General features: G+C 47.6%; 2 protein-coding genes across 3 annotated transcripts; one reads left to right on the forward strand and one right to left on the reverse strand.

Moving 5' to 3' along the window:
* Positions 1–1,486: 1,486 nt before the first annotated feature.
* On the forward strand, positions 1,487–7,293 carry LOC142854254 (H-2 class II histocompatibility antigen, A-F alpha chain-like). Of its 2 annotated transcripts, XM_075979558.1 has the most exons (5): positions 1,489–1,637; positions 5,456–5,704; positions 6,112–6,393; positions 6,683–6,857; positions 7,023–7,293. In XM_075979558.1, exons 1-4 carry the CDS (start codon positions 1,553–1,555, stop codon positions 6,835–6,837), a joined length of 771 nt encoding a protein of 256 aa, XP_075835673.1. In that variant the 5' UTR covers positions 1,489–1,552; the 3' UTR covers positions 6,838–6,857; positions 7,023–7,293. The 2 variants fall into 2 exon arrangements, with proteins under 2 accessions (XP_075835674.1, XP_075835673.1); XM_075979559.1 differs by lacking the exon at positions 7,023–7,293 and having other exon boundaries at positions 1,487–1,637; positions 6,112–6,440; positions 6,683–6,821.
* Positions 7,294–12,290: 4,997 nt separating this feature from the next.
* On the reverse strand, positions 12,291–18,213 carry LOC142854252 (H-2 class II histocompatibility antigen, A beta chain-like). The gene is made up of 6 exons (XM_075979556.1): positions 18,052–18,213; positions 16,169–16,441; positions 14,307–14,588; positions 13,656–13,766; positions 13,202–13,225; positions 12,291–12,627 (listed from the first exon to the last, which is right to left on the reverse strand). Exons 1-6 carry the CDS (start codon positions 18,140–18,142, stop codon positions 12,614–12,616), a joined length of 795 nt encoding a protein of 264 aa, XP_075835671.1. The 5' UTR covers positions 18,143–18,213; the 3' UTR covers positions 12,291–12,613.
* Positions 18,214–19,077: the final 864 nt, after the last annotated feature.

Raw genomic sequence — 19,077 nt, forward strand, 5'->3', positions numbered from 1 at the left:
CGCCTTTCGACATTTGACTGAACATTGTTACATTATAAAATATTTTGAGAATAATTGCACTAGACAGAATTGTGTGTTCAGTGTCCCTAACTTCCTTTAGACATGATCAGCGCATCAACACACAGAGCATGAAGATTATTCAAAAGAAGGGGGAAATCTGGATAAACACGGTGCTGTCCCGATGGCGGCTGTGGTTTCCAAAGCCTCTGCCCTCTTCTGAGCAAAGATCCTCCCCACCCAGGTTTATACAAGTAGAAAGAGTAACTGTATTGAATGTGGGGATCCCTTGGGTTGGTGTCAACTTGCAATTTGGAATGTTCTATACACACTATGAAAAGTGTAGGCCCATATTTCTATATTGAAGGCATATTTGATAGGTACACTAAAATAACCAGACCAGCTCAAAACAACAGATATAATTTAATAATTGAAAACGGGGAAACTCACGCCACCAGAGTAAAAGTTCCGATGTCCAAACAAGTCAGGCGAACACCGCGTGAAGAGAGCGAGCGCAGCTGGATCTCCAGGTTTATCTACCTGGCTCCAGGTGGCCGCACCCTAGCCAGATGTGATTGGCTGAGCTTCCCCATCACTATATGGTATGGCAGCCAGGCTATCAAGCCATAGTCCCCACCTGAAGTGGTCACGTAACCTTCCAGACAGGATGTTGCTAACCTAACAAAGGATCAGGATGTTGATGCTCCTTTCTTTGTAATTTGAAAGATGCCTGATAGAGATGCTGATTCAGCCTATATGACAGCTAGTGTACACAGCAGACAAGTAGATGCAGACTAAAAGACAGTCACCTGGTTACCTAGGAAATGGAATGCTAATGTATTTACCCCTCAGTTAAGTTTTGGTATATAAGGTTGTTTGGAGAACAAAGAAGAGAGGAATTTTTCAGGATGTGAACTCAGGACTTCATGAGGGACCACTGAGAATCTCCTACCCAATAAAGCCATGTGAGTTGTGATTTATTTCCGCACCTCCACGCTGGTCTAGGGAGAGTTTATGTTGAGGTCTGGTCCAGAGAAATAATTTATGGTCCTGGCAGGCACTGGACCCCAACATAAAAGAAAAAACAGCTAATTCATAAATGTGAGCCTGGGAGAGTGGCTAGGTATTGGGTTGGGGAAGCCATAGGAAAGAAAGAAATTCAGGGGAGACTTCCTGGACCATACAGTCCAGAAAATTCTGAATAACATTATTATTATGGAAGAGTTCACCTATCAGTGAGGTTTTTCAGACATTCCCCCCTCTCTTGCCAGCCGCACACTCATACACAGGGGAAAGACAGGCGTGGAGCCTCCCTCCTTCCCAGGGCATCCCTCAGGTCCACTCTGAGCAGAGGCCACTGCAGTCCTGGAGTTCCCCTTCGCCTCCTCCAGGCCTCTCACTACAAACTCTGCACCTGGCAACTGTGACGTCATAACAATAAAATTTTCTGATTGGGTTTGGCAGCGTTTGGTTTGGTGTCAGACCTCCTTGGCTGGATCCTCACAATCTTTTGGGGACTCAGAACAGCAGCAGCTGAGACCACCCCGGGAAGAGTATGATGCCCAGCAGAGCTCTGGTTCTGGGGATCCTCGCCCTGACCACCACGCTCAGCCCCTGTCGGGGTGAAGACGACATTAAGGGTGAGTTGCACAGCTGAGGATGCCTGGAACCAAGAAATGGGAAATTGAGAAAAGAGGGAGAAACAAATTGGCTGAGATAAAAATTCTCTATTAGGTCGTCTAACAATTGTGTGGCCCCGTTTGTCTTCAGGAGGCTCTGTTGGCGATCTGTGCTCACCAAGTCATGATTCTAATAGTGGGTCCAGGGAGAGAAGTGTGGAGAGCTCTGTAATAGGTGGGGTTGTCTCAAAACATGGGGTGTTTCCATGAATGGATGATTTTTTGTTACTAAAAATCCATGAACTTTTCTCTCAAATCTCTCTTGAGAGTTTCTGGAGCCCTTTGTCCCATGTCCTGAAGTGTATCCGAAGGAAAACAGTTCCGTGAATCATGAATACAGATCTACAGAAAACACTTCCCTTGTGTTGGGGTCTATACTCTCCATGCTAGGAACTGGCCCTGGCGGGAGGTGAGAAAGAGAAGGGACCACCATCCTACTGGACAATCCTCCTGAATCTTGGTTTCCTCGTGTGTCACCTCACAAGTGACCAAGGCAAATAAATATGTAGATGTTCTTTAAAAACAGTGAGAACCAGGCTGAGCCTGGGAGTGCACATGGGTAACTCAGTGCTTAGGTGCCGAAGCAGGAGGATCGTGAGTTCAAGGACAGCCTGGGCTACATAGAGAGACTTTTACTACTTAATTTGTTAGGAAATGCCTGTGAATGTCAATATTCCCTGTTCCTATTCCAAACATAATTTCATATTTTTGTAACAAACTAAGGAATATAGGCCTGTGCTACTCCCCATCTAACAGAGTTCTGTAACAGCAGCACAGGCAAGCACAGGATACAAAAGTCTGAGGCCCCATGGCCCATGTTGCTCACCTCTCTCCACTCTCCCTGTGTGCATCCTTGACTCTCTCAGGATCCCTCCGTAACTCTGTGCCAATTTACAGACATTGATAGTAGCTTTTAAAATACAGTTGAAAAGTCAAATGATTGAAACAGGAAATGAAAGGGATCGAGGGACCTGTGAACCCTGGCGGCTCTCATTCCAGTTCTGTTGGGGGGTAGAAGTCTCCTTTCTCCACAGTTTCCTTTTTCAGTATCATACTAGAGTGCTCAAGTCAGGTGTGAGCGGGCACAGTTCTGAGGAACCACAGACCTGTAGGGCTATGCAAAAAATATTCCCATTTCTTTTGAATTTAGAAGGAAAAAAGGTGAAATATCAAGGTCTAAAAAAAGTCTTGATTTTTAACTCAAGCTTATACTACGTGTGTCTTATGTATAAATTATGACTTTCAATATTTTCATCAAGCAAGGAAGTTCCCAAACTAAATACATGGGTGCACAGGTTCTAATGAGCCCTGCTCATTGCTGACCCTGACCTGACTTTCACACGATTCTGTCACCTGTCAGTCATTCCCAGCGTGTCCATCAGCCTCAAAATTAGCAATAACTGTTCAATGGTGCCCCCTATAAAGCACTTTTGCAACTAAGATGTGGATACTGAAATATATAAAAACTGCTGTCTGTCCCTAGGAAGTGCCCTGCCCCTACGAAGTGTCCTGACCCTAGGAAGTGTCCTGACCCTAGGAAGTGTCCTGACCCTAGGAAGTGTCCTGACCCTAGGAAGTGCCCTGCCCCTAGGAAATGTCTGCCCCTAGGAAGTGCCCTGCCCCTAGGAAGTGTCTGCCCCTAGGAAGTGCCCTGCCCCTAGGAAGTATCTGCCCCTAGGAAGTGCCCTGTCCCTAGGAAGTGCCCTGTCCCTAGGAAGTGTCCTGACCCTAGGAAGTGTCCTGACCCTAGGAAGTGTCCTGACCCTAGGAAGTGTGCAAACTAGCTATGGACTCAGGCCAGGGTCAGGAAGCAGAAAGACCATTGCTGAGGACAGTGGACCCAGCTGAGGCCGAAACTGTAGCTGTAGGAGGCAGAGTGGTGTCCTCGGCAACACTTGTGGCTCAGGACAAGAACCTGATGAAGCGAATGCTGTGTACACCAACATTGGGGAAAGAAATCAAGAATTATATTAATAATGGATAAAGAAGCTTTGAGGGTGAGGTGTGGTGTGGGGGAGGACTGATAAGACCAACCAGATGGCCATGGAAGGAAGGTAGGAGCCAGAGGAGCAGATGTGGATAGAGAGACAGAGGGGCTGGGGGTCATAGTGAGATTGAAAGTCTATTAAATAGAACTGAGGATAAACTGTGGCTGAGTCTTTCTCTGTCTCACCAATCAGCTCCCAAATAATGACACAGAGACTTATATTAATTATGAAAGCTCAACCTTAGCTTGTAGCTATGTATAGCTAGCTCTTTTAACTTAATCTGTCTCTCTTTGTCTACATTTTGCCTCAGGGTTTTTACCTTTCTTTGATTCTGTGTGTCCTAATTTCCTGCTTCCTCCACATCTGGCTGGCTGACTGGCCCCAGGCATCTCCCTCTCTCCCTTTGTCTGTCTGTCTCCGAAGCCTAGATTCCCCCTTCTCCTTACTCTCTGCTCAAAAGTCCCACCCAAACCTCTGTGCCAATCAGGTGGCTTAGACAGGCAAAGTGAACAAATTCAATGCATCTTAACCCAATATCCCACAGCAATAAACATTCAGAGGAGAGGAGGTTTCAGCAAATTAAAAAACAACAACTTTGATTTCAATGAGAAAAAGAGACCCCTATAAACAGCAGGACCGTGAGAGGGTGGTGGAGTTTTGTTTGGCAGTTGCTTGTGCAGAACGCCAGATGGTAACTTGTCCACAGTCACTCACAGCACAGTACATGTGCAGACGCCCGGCCTAGCTGGCCAGTTGCTCCATAAGCAGCACTGTGCTTGACATTTGCTGAGACTAAATAAATGGAGAAGAGATAAAAGATAACAAATGAAGACAGGTGGTAGTGGCGCACACCTTTAATCCCGGCACTTGGGAGGCAGAGGCAGGTGGATCTCTGTGAGTTCGAGGCCAGCCTGGTCTACAGGTGAGGTCCAGGACAGCCAGTGCTACACAGAGAAACCCTGTCTCAAAAACAAAACAAAAACTGAATGCTAAAATCTACGCCTTGACAATAATGGATTTGGCATCCTCTGGGTGGGCCCATCTGCACTGGCCGTCATTTGCTGTGGCCCCTTCACACATGCTCACTGTCAGAGGAAAGGGCTTTGATTCACCATGAGTCTGCAAGCGAATGTCAGGGTTGATTTGGGGCAGAGGAGGTAGAGGTAGGGGTTAACAGAAGAATAAAATCTAATAAGGTCTCTATTTCTTTTATTCCAGAAGAAATGAGAAAACTGTCCTGTGATTCCTCACAGTTGACAATATACGAACTTTAGATATAACAGTTTCCACATATTTTGTAGTGATGTCATTGTGCTCTTTCTTTAGGATTTTATATGCTTTTCCTTTTGTTTAAAAAATGAGAAAGAATACTTGTGTGGAAAATGTCCTTTAGAAGGAAAATGAAATGTAACACATATGTTATTAACATATTAAAGATCAATAAGATATAAAACCTAAGAAGAGAAGTAGGCAGACCGACTGAATCCTTGAAAAGAACGCATTTCTCTTTCATTCAGTTGTAAGCTGCTTGGCATAGGCCTTCATATACCAGATGCTGGTGGAGGCAGTCAGGACAGCAGAAATCAACACGTGACATTTCACCACAGTGTAGCACATGTCATAGACGGAGAGACTGGACCGTAACCAACACTGAGGGGGTAGGGGAAGCGGGTGATGAAAATGTGCCAAAAATGAAACTCATGGCATTTTCTCATTCTGTTTAATAATATCCTTTTTTATTCCTGTTTTCCTTTATTTCTGTTCTTCCTGCTATCCACTTGAATTCACCAGCCAACCATGTTGGCTCCTATGGTATAACTACCTATCAGTCTTATGGACCCAATGGCCAGTACACATTTGAATTTGATGGCAATGAAGAGTTATATGTGGACTTGGATAAGAAGGAGACAGTCTGGAGAATTCCTGAGTTTGGCCAACTGCTAACCGCTGATCCACAAGGTGGACTGAGAAATATAGCCGCAGCAAAATTCAACTTGAACCTCCTGAAGAAGAGATCCAATTCTACCCCAGCTATCAACGGTACATGCTCAGCATCCTGCTCCTCCTCCCTTCCCTGGTGGGGAACATGATCCACCGCTCTACTAAACTCCCTCCTTTCCAAGGCACGCAAAGATCTCCACATTCCCAAGCCCTCATCCTCTCTCTTCTTACAAATCACACATTCCATGTAATATAAAGCTCTTTGTTCCCACAGCCTCCAGATAGTCTCCTTGAATCCTTCCTAGAGGTACCGACAGACATCCTAACACCCTAATGAGAGAGAAGAGCACAGGGATAAAGAGGGTGCAGCACACGTTAGCTCCAAGCAGAAGGGTAGCTCAGGGACTTGGATCATCATGTATGTGAGCCTCAGCAATCAGACGGTGCAGAATGTCAGGGAGAGAAACTCCCATCAACCACTCATGTCCAGGCCATTTCCTTTCCAGAGGTTCCTGAGGTGACCGTGTTCCCCAAGTCCCCTGTGCTGCTGGGTCAGCCCAACATCCTTGTCTGCTTTGTGGACAACATCTTCCCTCCTGTGGTCAACATCACGTGGTTGAGAAACAGCGAGTCAGTCACAGAGACTGTTTATGAGACCAGCTTCATCACCAAGAGTGACCATTCCTTCCAAAAGATGTCCTACCTCACCTTCATCCCTTCTGACGATGACGTCTATGACTGTAAGGTGGAGCACTGGGGCCTGGAGGAGCCGGCGCTGAAACACTGGGGTATGTGTGGGTTCTCCCTGCTTCTGCACTGGTGCTGAAACACTGGGGTATGTGTGCTCTCCCTGCTTCCGCATGTTCTTGTTCTTTGTCATCTCTAGAACAGCCTGTCTTCTGCTCTGGTGACCAAATCCATTTTCCACTCTCACAGACTTTCTATGGTAGACTTTATGTTCTTCCACAAGTTCAGCCCCAAAGTCTGTGTGGATTGACTTCCATCCTCACATGGGCCCTCTTACATACACGTACATGAATGTGCTCCCTACTGACTCCAAAAACTTTACTTTCTTAGAACCTAAGATTCCAGCCCCCATGTCAGAGCTGACGGAGACTGTGGTCTGCGCCCTGGGGTTGTCCGTGGGCATCGTGGGCATCATGGTGGGCACCATCTTCATCATTCAAGGCCTGCGATCAGGTGGCTCCTCCAGACAACCAGGGCCCTTATGAGCCACACCCTGGAGAAGAAGGTGAGGGTTTGTGTTTGTGGGAGCTGAAGCCAGCCCACAGGGGGGGAGCAGGGGAAGGGGTGATGGGTGAAAACACAGTTGGAACATTGCTGGAGAATTGTGCGGTGGTGTGATCACAGTTCAGGACCTCAGAAACACATCCCTCTCCTGTCTGTTTTGTTGCAGGTGTGTGGTCCTCTCCAGGACAGAAGTGGTGTGCTGGATGGCCTGACACAGGGTATTTCCTGGACCAATTCATCATGTTGTCTTCCCCAAGTGTCCTCCATCTCACTTTTCTTTTGGTCCTGAGGCTGACCCCCTCACAGCTCACATGCCCTTGGAATTCTCCTGACCTGAGTTTTGTCTTTTGGCGTCTTTCACATCACATCTACTGTAGACTCTCAGTGACCCTGATTCAGTAGCTCCACAAAACCAATAAATCACATTTTGTAAGTCAGTTACTGTTTTTTGTTTTGTTTGTGTTTTTTTTTCTTTCATTTTGGAGCTTACTGGAGCCAGAGCCATATAATCCCATGATGGTGACACAGAAACAACCAATTACAGCCTCGGAATGCTTGGGCCACTGCTCTTGGGCACTGCAACACGCGATGCATAGACATATGTGTAGGCAGGACACTGTACACATAAAATTAACAATATTTTAAGTGAATTATAAATTATATTTAGAATAATAATGATGTGTTAGTGTAGGTTTATTAGCTGTAACAAATACACTGCTTGAGTGGATTTTTTAAAAATCATAACAAGAGTATTTTTTTAAATTAAGGTTTTTTTATGGAGAATTCCCTACATAGATACAGTGCAATATGATCATATTCACCCACCATCTCCCTTTCTTACTCCCCCAAATACTTTCCCAAAACATCCCTGTCTTAACTTCATGTCTAGTTAGAGGTGTTCATATGTGTTTGGCTGTGGGGGCATCCACTGGGGTGTGGGAATCCCACCAGTGGCTACACCCTCAAGAAGTCATGATTCTCCCTCCTCCAGCAGTTACTATCTGCCAACAGCTCCTCTGTAAGGGGTGAGGCTGGAGAGCACTTCCCTCATCTTCCCAAGAATTCTGGCTGGCTTAATAGTATGCAGCTCATAAGTGTAGTAGCCAAATCCTGTCTACAGCACAGTGTTCTCCCCACCCTGATCCTCCATCTCTTCCATTCTTTCTGCCTCCTTGTCCGCAATGTCCTCTGAGCCTTGGGAGAAATGGGGGATAAAGATGTCAGAAGAGTGTGCCACTGGGGCAGGCTTTGAGGTTTCTCACTTGCCATTCCCAGTTTGCTCTCTCTGCTTCCTGCTTGTGGTTCAAGATGTGAGCTCTCAGCATCCTGCTCTAACGGCCCTGCCTGTCTGCTGCCATCCTCCTCACTGTGGTGGTGACTGACTCTTATCCCTCTGGAACCATTAGCCTCAATAAATCCTTCCTTAAGTCACGTTGGTCAATGTATTTATCACAGCAATAGAAAAGTGATTTATACTATCACAAATTATGAACTAAAACATGCAAAAAGTATTAATAATAAACAGGGACCAAAGAGAAGGGTTGGCAGTTAAGAGCATTGACTGTTCTTCCAGAGGACCTGGGTTTGGCTCCCATCATCCACATGTCAGTGCACAGCTGCCTATAACTCCAGTTTCAGGGGATGCACACCCTCTTCTAACCTCCGCAGGATCCTGTATCCATGCGGTGCACACATACACTCAGGCACATGCACATACACATAAAAAAATAAAAAGAAATAAATATAATAGTTCTAATAATCGAAAAGGAATGTAAAATATTGGGGCTTGGTGACACTTGAGAACACTTGTTGCTTTTACAAAGGACCCAAGGTTGGTTCTCAGCACCTGCGTGTCAGATTGCAATCTTACAATTCCAGTGGCAGCAGATCCAACGCCCTCTACTGGCCTCCTAGGACACTGCACACATGTGGTGCACAGACAGATACAAATCACTCAAATGCTTTAAAAAGATTATTTTATCACCAGGCAGTGGTGGCACACCCCTTTAATCTCAGCACACAGGAGGCAAAGGCAGACAGTTCTCTGAGTTTGAGTCCAACCTGGTCTACAGAGTGAGTTCCAAGATAGTCAGAGCTACATAATTAGATCTTGCCTCAAAAAAAAAATAAAATAAAATAAAAAAATATTATTTTCATGTAAAGGATGATAAGGAAAGCCTCTAGGTCTAATAGAAAAAATACTTTCTATTAACAAATGTGTGCATTTTCTAAATCACAGCCAGAAAGAATAAAAAAATACTTTTGAATGTGAGAGGATATAAAAATTTACTTAACGCATAATTTTATTGGAGGTTGATTCAGATTATGACATAGTAAAGTACAACTGTGGATCGGGAAGCAGAAAGTCAAAGATGCGGCTGTGAATGACTTCACTATTACAGTTCCATGACACACCAAGGACAATGAGTGATCAGGTGGTGTTTGTAAATGGCAATCATTTTTCCAACATGTAGGATTAAAAGTCAGAAAGCTCAATTTGACACGTGGAAGTGCAAAGAGGAGAAAAAGAAGGGTAGAAACATCAAAGCCTTCATCTAATAAGTGGGGGGAGAGACTTCAGACGTATGTAAGGGAAGAACACACAGATCCATACATTGAACTGACTGCAGTAACTGGTAGATTTTATGAGGTGAGCCATGAATTCAAGCAGGGCTGCAAAGGTGGACTGATTTCAGCCACACAAAGTTCATGATCTAAACCACAGACAACTGAGGCTGCCCAAACTAGAGTAAAGTTCTGGGTCTTTACATCCCAAACAGTGGAACAAACCCCAGTGAAACAGCTCTCATTGCCTAGGGCAGCTCCAGGGGAGCAGAATGGTACGAGCAAATGCTTTGGTTCCATAGAGGAATGTGTGTAGGACAGGACAGTACCCATGGCAGAAGCACAGTTCCAGCCATGTGGAAGATAGCACACAAATAAATGCTTTTGAAAATTCCTCACCTAAATTTTTAAATAAAACTGCCATGTAATCTGGCAGTTCTGCTTGTGGGTACATGTGGGATATTTGATCACACTGCTTGATGATGTCTCTGTTTTACCCCACCTGCCTAAGGCACCTTCTGATTGGTTTAATGAAGGGCTTAATGGCCAATAGCTAGGCAGGAGAGGAACTCAGGAGAAGAATAGAGATGCAGGGATTCACCAGTGAGATACAGAGGGAATCAGATGTAGGAAGGGAAGGTAACGAGCTATATGGCAAAACATAGATTCATATAAATGGGTCAATTAAAGATTTAAGAGCTATTTGGGAACAAGCCTAAGCTAAGGCCAAGCTTTCATACTTAATAATAAGTCTCTGTGTCAGTATTTGGGAGCTGGCAGTCCAAAGAAAGTTTGACTACAGGTACATATGAAAAAATATCAGTATATTGAAGATATGTACATGCTAATGTTTACCGTAATGATATTCACAATAGCTAAGACATAGAAACAAGCTAAATTTCCATGAATGGATAACAAAATGTGGTGTGTTTTTTGTGTGTTTGTGTGTGTGTGTATATATATACATCTTGTTCTGGAAAAACTCAGACTATGATCTTGGGGAGCAGAACCCCAAGTGCAGTCTGTACACCCCATAGTACTCCTGGCTGATGACCTGTGTTGCAGTCTGGATCTCAGAAGCTACAAAGGGCTGCTCCCCATTCTGACCCTGTCCAGAGGATGAGAGTCCTGCTGGCATCCTCTACACAAAGTGTGTGAATGAGGGTGTGTTCCTCTGAGACATGGTCTTCCATGATTTCAGTGATAGGTTTGCCAGTGTTTAAGGAAGGAAAACTGGTCAGGCGGTGCTGGTGCACACACCTTTAACCCCAGCAGTTGGGAGGCAGAAGCAGGAGGATCTCTCTGAGTTCGAGGGCAGCCTGGTCTACAGAGCAAGTGCCAGAAAAGGTACCAAAGGTACAGAGAAATCATGTCTCAAGAAAACAAAAACAAAAAAGAAAAGAAAGGAAAGGAAAAGCTGAAGATGGGCTGCAGCTCTCAGGACTGAAACCACATCAAAGAGGTCACCGTGTGTGTGGTGACTGTCCTAGTAACCAGGTAGAGAATGGCACTAAGATCAAGAGGTCACAATACTCACAGGTGATAAGGGCTCCAACCCCTAAGAATTTCAGCTCAGTGGTGACACCATGTGCCTGTGAAATGTTGGTCACATGTGAAGTTGTGCATGCTGAGTGGGGACTAAGGACCACAGACGACTGTCCCGCTTGTTCTCACCTAGCAGGGAGCAACAGCAGTCAGGGGTCCCTCTTAGCTTATGATCCAAGGAGGAACAGTTTGTTATGATGGGGAAGACTACTAGGAGGATGGGAAGTCACAGCTCTTGCCTTTGCTTCCCCTCCCCTCTGTTGGGGACCTCAACACATTTAAGGTAAAGTTTCCCACCTCAATTTAATCTAGGAAGCCTCTCACAAAGAGGCCCAGTGATGTGTCTCCAAATTGAACAACAACATAAACATCACAAGCCTATGAAAACCAAACCATCCCTTATCCCTGCTGTGAGGAAATCTGGAGATCCAGGTGCCCCACGAGGCTGACATAACTCCTCCACATGGAAGCTCTGGAAATTCATTTCCCTAACAAGAGAGATGAACACAATGCCAGCTGTTCACATCCTTGTGAACATGATAGTGTTTTTCAATGTTTATATGTCACCCAGGATTGGTCAGTGAAGATTTCCCCCAAATTGTCAAACATTGGTAGACAGACAACAGAGTCAGAAATACACACAGAAAGAAAGATAAGATGTGAGGTAATAGGAGAGATGTAGAAAACAGAGATGTAAAAGAAACTCAGAGAAAAGAACAAGGTGTAGACATAGAAAATGGAGAGAGAAGGCTCTGTTCAGTGAGACAGACAGGAGGAACAAGAGACAGAGATGGAGAGACACAGGGACACAGGGACCAGTAGAGATAGGGTAGATGGCGGTGACACCGAGGAGAGACGACTCTCATCAGTCACAGGTACCCAGTCTCTGCTGACCAACAACACAGCCTCCTTACAACATCAACACAATAGGGTTAAATTGGGTGTTTATCATTTGCAACCACAAAAATACATTGTTGACTGTAACCTCTAAAAAATGAAAGTAAGCCTTAACCAATGTGACTTCACAGGACACATTAGGAACACTGGTAATCAGAGGTCACAGCATCCGTCCCCAACAATTCCACCATGTTTAGTTGTGCTGTTCACACCAACCTGAAGGAGGCTGGGGTGGTGTGAGAACAGGAGACCAGCCATGAAGATATGACAGCAGGGTCCTGTCTCCTCAGCCCACCCTTCTTTGAGCCCAGGATGTTTCCCATCGCCTTCATAGTAGAAACTGCCACTTCCAGCCAGAGTTTGGCTGGGCCACCTTGCCCCACATCACTCCCACCCAGCCCCGTCAGTTAAAGAGATTCAAGATACATAATTTATAACCTGTTTAATTATGAAAAAGAGATGAATGTTTTCAGCATCTCTTCAGCAGCCCCGTGGGACAGTAGAAACAGAAGGCCCGGGGTCTGAGTAGATGGTGCTGCAGTACACGGACACAGTCTCTGGAATCAGTCCCTGAGTAGAGGCAAAGACAGAGCCTTGGGGAGTCAGGGAATCACAAAAGCTGAGCTGGTGGGTATGCTGGAACCATGCTAGACTCTGAATCAGAGAAAAACAGGCAGGCTGGCACAGACGAAACCAAGGGCAGGGACAGGCACTACAGTGTGACAGTCAACTCAGCCAGAACACCAGGAATCACTGTAGGAGCCCTGTGGAGACAGAGAGGGAGTGGTCACAAAAGGTCCCCTGGAGATGCCTGACTCTCCTCCTGGATTCTGCTGAGTTAGACAAAGAAAGCTGTGTCCAGGCCATGGCACCACCTTCCCCATCACCTGTGCAGAGGTGAAGACAGCTAAAGGGGGCACAGAGCTCACAGGACACAAACGTGTGGGAGGTGGAAGAGAAGCCACCACCCCCAGGGAATATGCAGGATTTGATCTTTTTGGTAAATCGAGGGATTCTGTCTCCTCTGCAGGACTGTTGGTCTCTTCCAGCCACTGTCAACATCCATGGTCACGGCCTCCAGTGTGGGGCACAGAGCAGGCAACATCTTGCTGTCTAAATTCAAGACATGGCTCAGGCTCCATTCAAGACACCACTTGAGCGATGGCAAACCTCTGCTCAGAAACAACCTCTGGAGCATCCTACAGACACCAGCTGTGACACTCTCAACCCCACAGCAGAGACAGGCTATGAACCAGGACTCTGTCAGGTACACTGTCTCATACCTTTCCCTGGCACCCACACCTCCACGCCCCCTGCAGATAAGGGCTGAAATATTACCTGCCGCAGGAGGCCCTCGCGATCCTACAAAAGGAAGTCACAGAGAAAGGTCTTGTTATAAAAGCAGGGGCTCTTTCACATGGACGAGAGGCAGCAGGATGTGTGGCTTAGCTGAAGCTGCTCTCTCAGCATGAGTTCACTAAGACCCTGAGCAGTCCCATAAATGGATGAAGCTGCCACCAGAAGGAGGGAAAGCAAGGCCCATGCTCTCTCAGTGGTGGGAACTTCTGGAAGGGAGGCAGTGAGAGTGGACAGTGGTGGAAGTCCCAGGATGAACTCCAGCACGGCTGTGGCACAGTCACTTAGCCAGCAAAGTCGGATTCCAGTGTCTCCCCTGGGGTCTCCCATGTCCTTCCACCCCAGCCCAGCTCCTCTCCTCAGCACAGCTCCTCCCCTCAGCCCAGCTCCTCCCCTCAGCACAGCCTACTATTCCAAGTGTCCCCCGACTCCTCACCTTTCTGGCTCCTGTGACGGACAAAAAGGCCCAGCCCGAGGAAGATGAGCCCCAGCACGAAGCCCCCAATGCCGCTCAGCATCTTGCTCTGGGCAGACTCAGACTGTGCGCCTGGGGAGCAGAGCCTGGATGTCAGCCTTGTCCCCGCACATCCCAACAGCCCTGACTGAGAGCCTAGAGTTCAGCCTGAGTCATATGAGGCGTAGAGCTGGGTGGACCCGGTCTCTGTTCTGACCCTATCCAGAGAAGGAAGGGCCAGGAGATGTGAACACAGCGGTGAGTGAGAGAGGCTAAGTGGATGCTCCCACCTCACAGACATAGCTATAACCTTGGATTAAAATACCCAGTCACTAGCTGTCACTGTCAAGTCCTCTGGATGTTAGGGACAAGTTCCCAGTGTATGCAGTGATCTCCCAGAACTCCTGTAGGGAAAGACAATGAGGTCAGGGTTCTCCTGATGCCCTTACTATGAGGCAAGAGATCTAGCTTCCTGTTAACTCTCAGTTCAGTAGTGGAATCAGATGGGTGGCATTGGAGGATGGAGTGGGTGACTTTGGAGGGGTAGGGCGATGTCATTAGAGAGACATGGTGTAAAAACAGCAAAGAGCCCATGTCATGTGTAGTCCCACAGTGAAATAAAGTTTCCCTTACTCCACTCCACGGTGACAGGGCTCTGCAGGCTGGGGTGCTCCACGTGGCAGGTGTAGACGTCTCCCCGCTGAGGGGTCATCTCCAGCATGACCAGGACCTGGTAGGTCCAGTCCCCGTTCTTAATAAGCTGTGTGGACTCAACTCCCTCCGTCTGCTCCTGGCCATTCCGGAACCAGTGCACTTTGATGTGGGCCGGGTAGAAGTCTGACACCGAGCAGACCAGCCTGTTGTGGTGGTTGAGGACCTCCGTCTGGGACAGGGAGACGGTCACCTTGGGCTTCTCTAGGGAACAGAGGAGAAAAGACGGTGAATGAGATGGGGGCACATGGGCAGGAAGGCCGTGATTGATATGGGGGCACGTGCAGGGGCCCCATGGAGAAGAGGTGGGATGGGATTGCCTGGGCTCTAACACTGAATGAAGATCCACTCCACAAATACAACATTAGCAGTCAACAGGGAAACAGCAGTGACCCTGCACTTATGTAACATGAAATGTAGTAAGACAAAGATAAAAAAAATTATTGTGATTTCAAGTATATAATTTTTGAAGAAGAAATGCATAAATAACTCCAGCACAACATCACTTCCTCCATCTCCTCAAACCGTCATGCACAGTTGGACAGTTGTCTTTCCCGACTGACTGTACACACCGTGCCCGCTACCCCAGGAGCCACCTCCCTGCATTCCCTTTATCCATTCTGGGTGAAAACAGAGTGCATACTAAATGTGTTTCATGAATTGAGAACACCCTAGTTCTTTCATCTTTCCACAGTCGAGTTAGTTCCTGGCTGCCTTCACTGCATTCCTTTGTTGTGAGGAATTAACTGCCTATGGACCAAACAAATGACTGCTTCAGTTGAATAACAAGGTCGCCCAGAAAGCAAGAGAGGAAAACATAAGCAACCTCGTGTTAGCCATCAGTTTTGATGTACAATACTGAATCTGAACACGACCCTTTAATTGGCATCATGTCTAAGAGGTTCTCGGAGAGTATCAGGGAGAGTTGGAAGTGGAAATGAGCCAAGGAAGACGTGAGTGAAAGCTTCAGAGGGGAATTCCATCACTGTCCCCTGAGAGGGGCTGAAGTAATGACAACCACATAACCATGGACTCACCCAGGACGCGCGGCAGGTCCAGGATGAAAATGGAGCTAGGATCCCTTAAACTGCTAGTTAAAGTGCAGCCTCCTCCCCTCAGGAAAGGAAGCCTGAGGGCTGGAGAGAGCTGGCAGCTAGGGACACTTGCTGCTCCTGCAGAGGACCTGGGTTCAGTTCCTGGCGCTTACTCTCAACTGTCTGTAACCCCAGCTCTAGGGCTCCAGTGAGGATGTCTTTTTTGTTGTTGTTGTTTTGTTTTATACTTTCCCCTCAGATTTTGTGTCACAGACTTTTAGTATGATCCAGATCAACGCAGTCTACTTCAAAGCAGGAAGAACATAACGCCAGTAATGGCTTCCGGTAGGTGCCAGGCAGCAAACAGCCTTCACAAGAAAACTTGGGCCCTCAAAGAACAAATGGAAATCAGGGAAACACAATGGCGATGGAAAATTACTTGGCTCCAAAAGTTAAAAAACAACGTTACAGGACCGTAGTCTCTCCCCTGTTTAGCTTCCCTGAGTCAGCGCAGACGGGTGTCCTGGCTGCGGGGTTCTCAGCAGAGCCGGGGTCATAGGGGAGCATGGACAACACAGGTCATAGGGCAAAGGCCAAAGGTGAGGCAGGAGGGAGACTCCAGGAGGCGCTGTGTGAGGCAAGGATCATAGACTATGGCAGCTCCTCTCTCTGGGACTCCCGGCTCAGGTGTCCCCTTCCGATCCACGCCCCTAACGGCCGCCGCCTCCCGCGAACCCGCCCTGCGCTCACCAAGCCTCCGCAGGGAGGTGCGGACCTCCATCACCTCGTAGTTGTGTCTGCACACCGTGTCTATCTCGGCCCGAGTCCCCTCCAGGATCTCCTTCTGGCTGTTCCAGTACTCGGCGTCCGGCCGCCCCAGATCGTTCACCGCGCGGTACTCGCCCACGTCGCTGTCGTAGCGCGCGTACTCCTCCCGGTTGTAGATGTAGCTGATCACAAGCCGCACGCGCTGCGTCCCGTTGATGAAGTAGCAGTAGGGCTTGAACTGGTGCACGAAATCCCCTGCGGACGGACGCGGTCAGTACCGGGGCGGCGAGGGCAGCGGAGACCCCGCAGCCCGAGATCTGACCCCGCGCGGCGCTTCAGGCTGGGGCGACACGGTCTCCAGGGACCTCGGAGCCTCGGGAGGGGCGGGCGGGAGGGGACACCCGGCTTAGAGGAGTCGGGACTCTGAGTGAACCCCGGCTCCACAGGGCTCCGGGGCACCTGAGGGAGGCTTCCTTCTGAGTAAAAAGAAGAGTTCAAGAGAGGGAGTCGAGCGACCGACTCTTCCTGACAAGAATATCCCCGGAAGCACCAATTGTACTTAGTGCAGTGGGGTTTTTTTGGGGGGGTGTTTTGTTTTGTTTTGCCAGGCAGTGGTGGCACACACCTTTACCCAGCACTCAGAGGCAGAGGCAGGTGGATCTCTGTGAGTTCGGGGCCAGCCTGGTCTACAGAACTAGTTCAGGACAGGCTCCAAAGCTACACAGAGAAACTCTGTTTAGAAAAACAAACAAAACAACAACAAAAATTTTTTCAAGAGAACATTCAAGGTTGGGTGGGGTAGAGAGGGGCTTGGGTCTGGGTGGAGTTTTGAAGTGGGGGAGAATCTGGTCAAAATACACTGTACCAAAGTAGAAAGTAAAATACCCCAGCGCAAACACAGTGGGATTCTCTCCTGGGTGCAAAAGACCCTGACCTCCTGGACCCTAGGGTGCATTTATTCTCAGAGAGCACCTGCTGGAAGACAGGTGACCTCCTCTGGGCCTGCCTGCTTGGACAGTGACTCAGCAGAGGATCTTTTTGTTAGTTTGTTTAGTTTTTCTAGACAGGGTTTCTCTGTGTAACAACCCTAGCTGTCCTGAAACTCACTTTGTAAACCAGGCTGTCCTGGAACTCACCGGACCGAGCATCTCAAGAATAACTGCTGAGGGAAGTTAAACTGCACACAGGCATTCCTGGGGCGGAGACTCTGTATGAAGTAGATAAAGCACCCCCATCTCTGAACTGAGGGGTCTCCCATGTGTATCATATATTTTCCTTCTATGCCTGACTCTTTCTGGGAAATTCAGTTTACCAACCTAGAGTCCTCAAGCTTCCATTTGCTGAAGAAATTTAGACTCCTGTCTGCTGGTTCTCTCAGGGTTCGATGCCTAGAGTTCGCATCCCTTAAACCTCCACTCCACACCAGGAATTTTCCTCAAATACCAGGACTACAAGAGTGTCACTGACCCGTGTTTCCCCATCTCACGATGTGGCATTTCCTCCAGACAGGGAGCTGGGGTGGGGGTGTCTAGGGTAGGGTGGGGGGCTGCTATGCCAACCCTGCTGTTTCCTCAGACATAACCCCGCACTCCCTTTGTCCTGTCCTGGGTTCTGATTTGAACTCTGTCTCATCCTACTTTAATATGCCAGGCTCGGCCTGTACAGTAGGCACCATCCTAACTTCAGTACTAGAACAGAGAAATAAGAATATAACCTTGCCCTCTCTTCCAGATAAAGGAAATCTACGATAAAAGACTGTTTTAAAATCAGAATCTTACCATGCTCCCCCCCATCTCAGCATCCCCAGGGTCCCAAGATCCAGTTCCCCAGAGTGCTGGCTCTGGAGAACCCTGTCCTGCACTTACTTGGGGAGTCTCTGCCCTGGGCCCCCTGGCTGCTCAGCACCATCAGCACCGCAGCTGCTGTAAGGAGGAGGCTGGGGACCTGCAGTGCCATCTCGAAGGAAAAGGTAATGGCAGCCACCAGGACTCACACCTGCTGTGTCCCTTCAGAGAGCAAAATCTGTAGCTGCCTCTGTGAGTACTGGGTTGGTCCCAGGAGAGGAGCCAATCAGCACCCGAGCTGAAGCGTGTCACCAGTCTCTGGGCAGACATTGTTTACAAAGGCTCTCTGTGCTGTGCATGATTGTATCTTCATGGAGCCCCCTGGGTGAACATTTGAGGTGACAATTCCTCTCGGTTACAGGGTAAAGCTGTCCAGACTGCAGACTGACTATGTTTGGAGTTTAAAGAGACAAAAGAGAAAAGTGAGTCAAGTATAGACAACTTTGAGATAGTTATTTTAAAATAACTATCTTGTTATTCTTGAGGGGTTTAGTAGGGGATTAATAGAAACCATGTATTAGCGGACAGAGATTGTCCTTTGTCTTGTCTGACACTGGGGACCCTCAGGTGAGAAAGCAGAGTTCTTGGTAGTCAACAAGAACCTCTTTCTAACCTTGGAATTCTTGTAAAATGTGAACCATGCTCTGACCGCTGTACAGCTAACGCTTCCTGTGCACACAGGAAATAGTGATGTGACATGGTTAATAATGAGAACTGCCATGTGTAAGTGTTGGAAATAGCAGGTCAGTGTGAGGCCCAGCCCTGCTGGCTCAGGAATCTTCCTCATGGAGGTACCTTTTGCATTCATGACATCCCAATGGAAATATTTGAGAAGTTAATTAACCCAACTTTATCTCTTAGGAATTCTTCGGCTGTTTAAATCCTACACACATCCACGATGTCATCAAAAGCAACCATAAGTTCTTAGGGCTCCATATGCAGTCACCTGGTGTTTGAAGGACAAAAGGGCGAAGATGTGAAGCAGCTGCTTCAGGAAGGCTGTTCACAGGCTTGTCAGATGGTGCCAGCCCTAGAGTCAGTGATCAA

This window comes from Microtus pennsylvanicus, chromosome 7 (assembly GCF_037038515.1).
Source record: "Microtus pennsylvanicus isolate mMicPen1 chromosome 7, mMicPen1.hap1, whole genome shotgun sequence".
Lineage (NCBI taxonomy): Eukaryota > Metazoa > Chordata > Mammalia > Rodentia > Cricetidae > Microtus > Microtus pennsylvanicus.

Coding starts and splice junctions, on each gene's coding strand:
- LOC142854254 (XM_075979558.1), top strand. CDS start 1,553: ATGATGCCCAGCAGAGCTCTGGTTCTGGGGATCCTCGCCCTGACCACC. Junction 1,638..5,455: donor GGGTGAAGACGACATTAAGG/GTGAGTTGCACA, acceptor TGAATTCACCAG/CCAACCATGTTGGCTCCTAT. Junction 5,705..6,111: donor TTCTACCCCAGCTATCAACG/GTACATGCTCAG, acceptor TTTCCTTTCCAG/AGGTTCCTGAGGTGACCGTG.
- LOC142854252 (XM_075979556.1), bottom strand. CDS start 18,142: ATGGCACTGCAGGTCCCCAGCCTCCTCCTTACAGCAGCTGCGGTGCTG. Junction 16,442..18,051: donor CCAGGGCAGAGACTCCCCAA/GTAAGTGCAGGA, acceptor GTCCGTCCGCAG/GGGATTTCGTGCACCAGTTC. Junction 13,767..14,306: donor CCCTGTCACCGTGGAGTGGA/GTAAGGGAAACT, acceptor TCTGCTCCCCAG/GCGCACAGTCTGAGTCTGCC.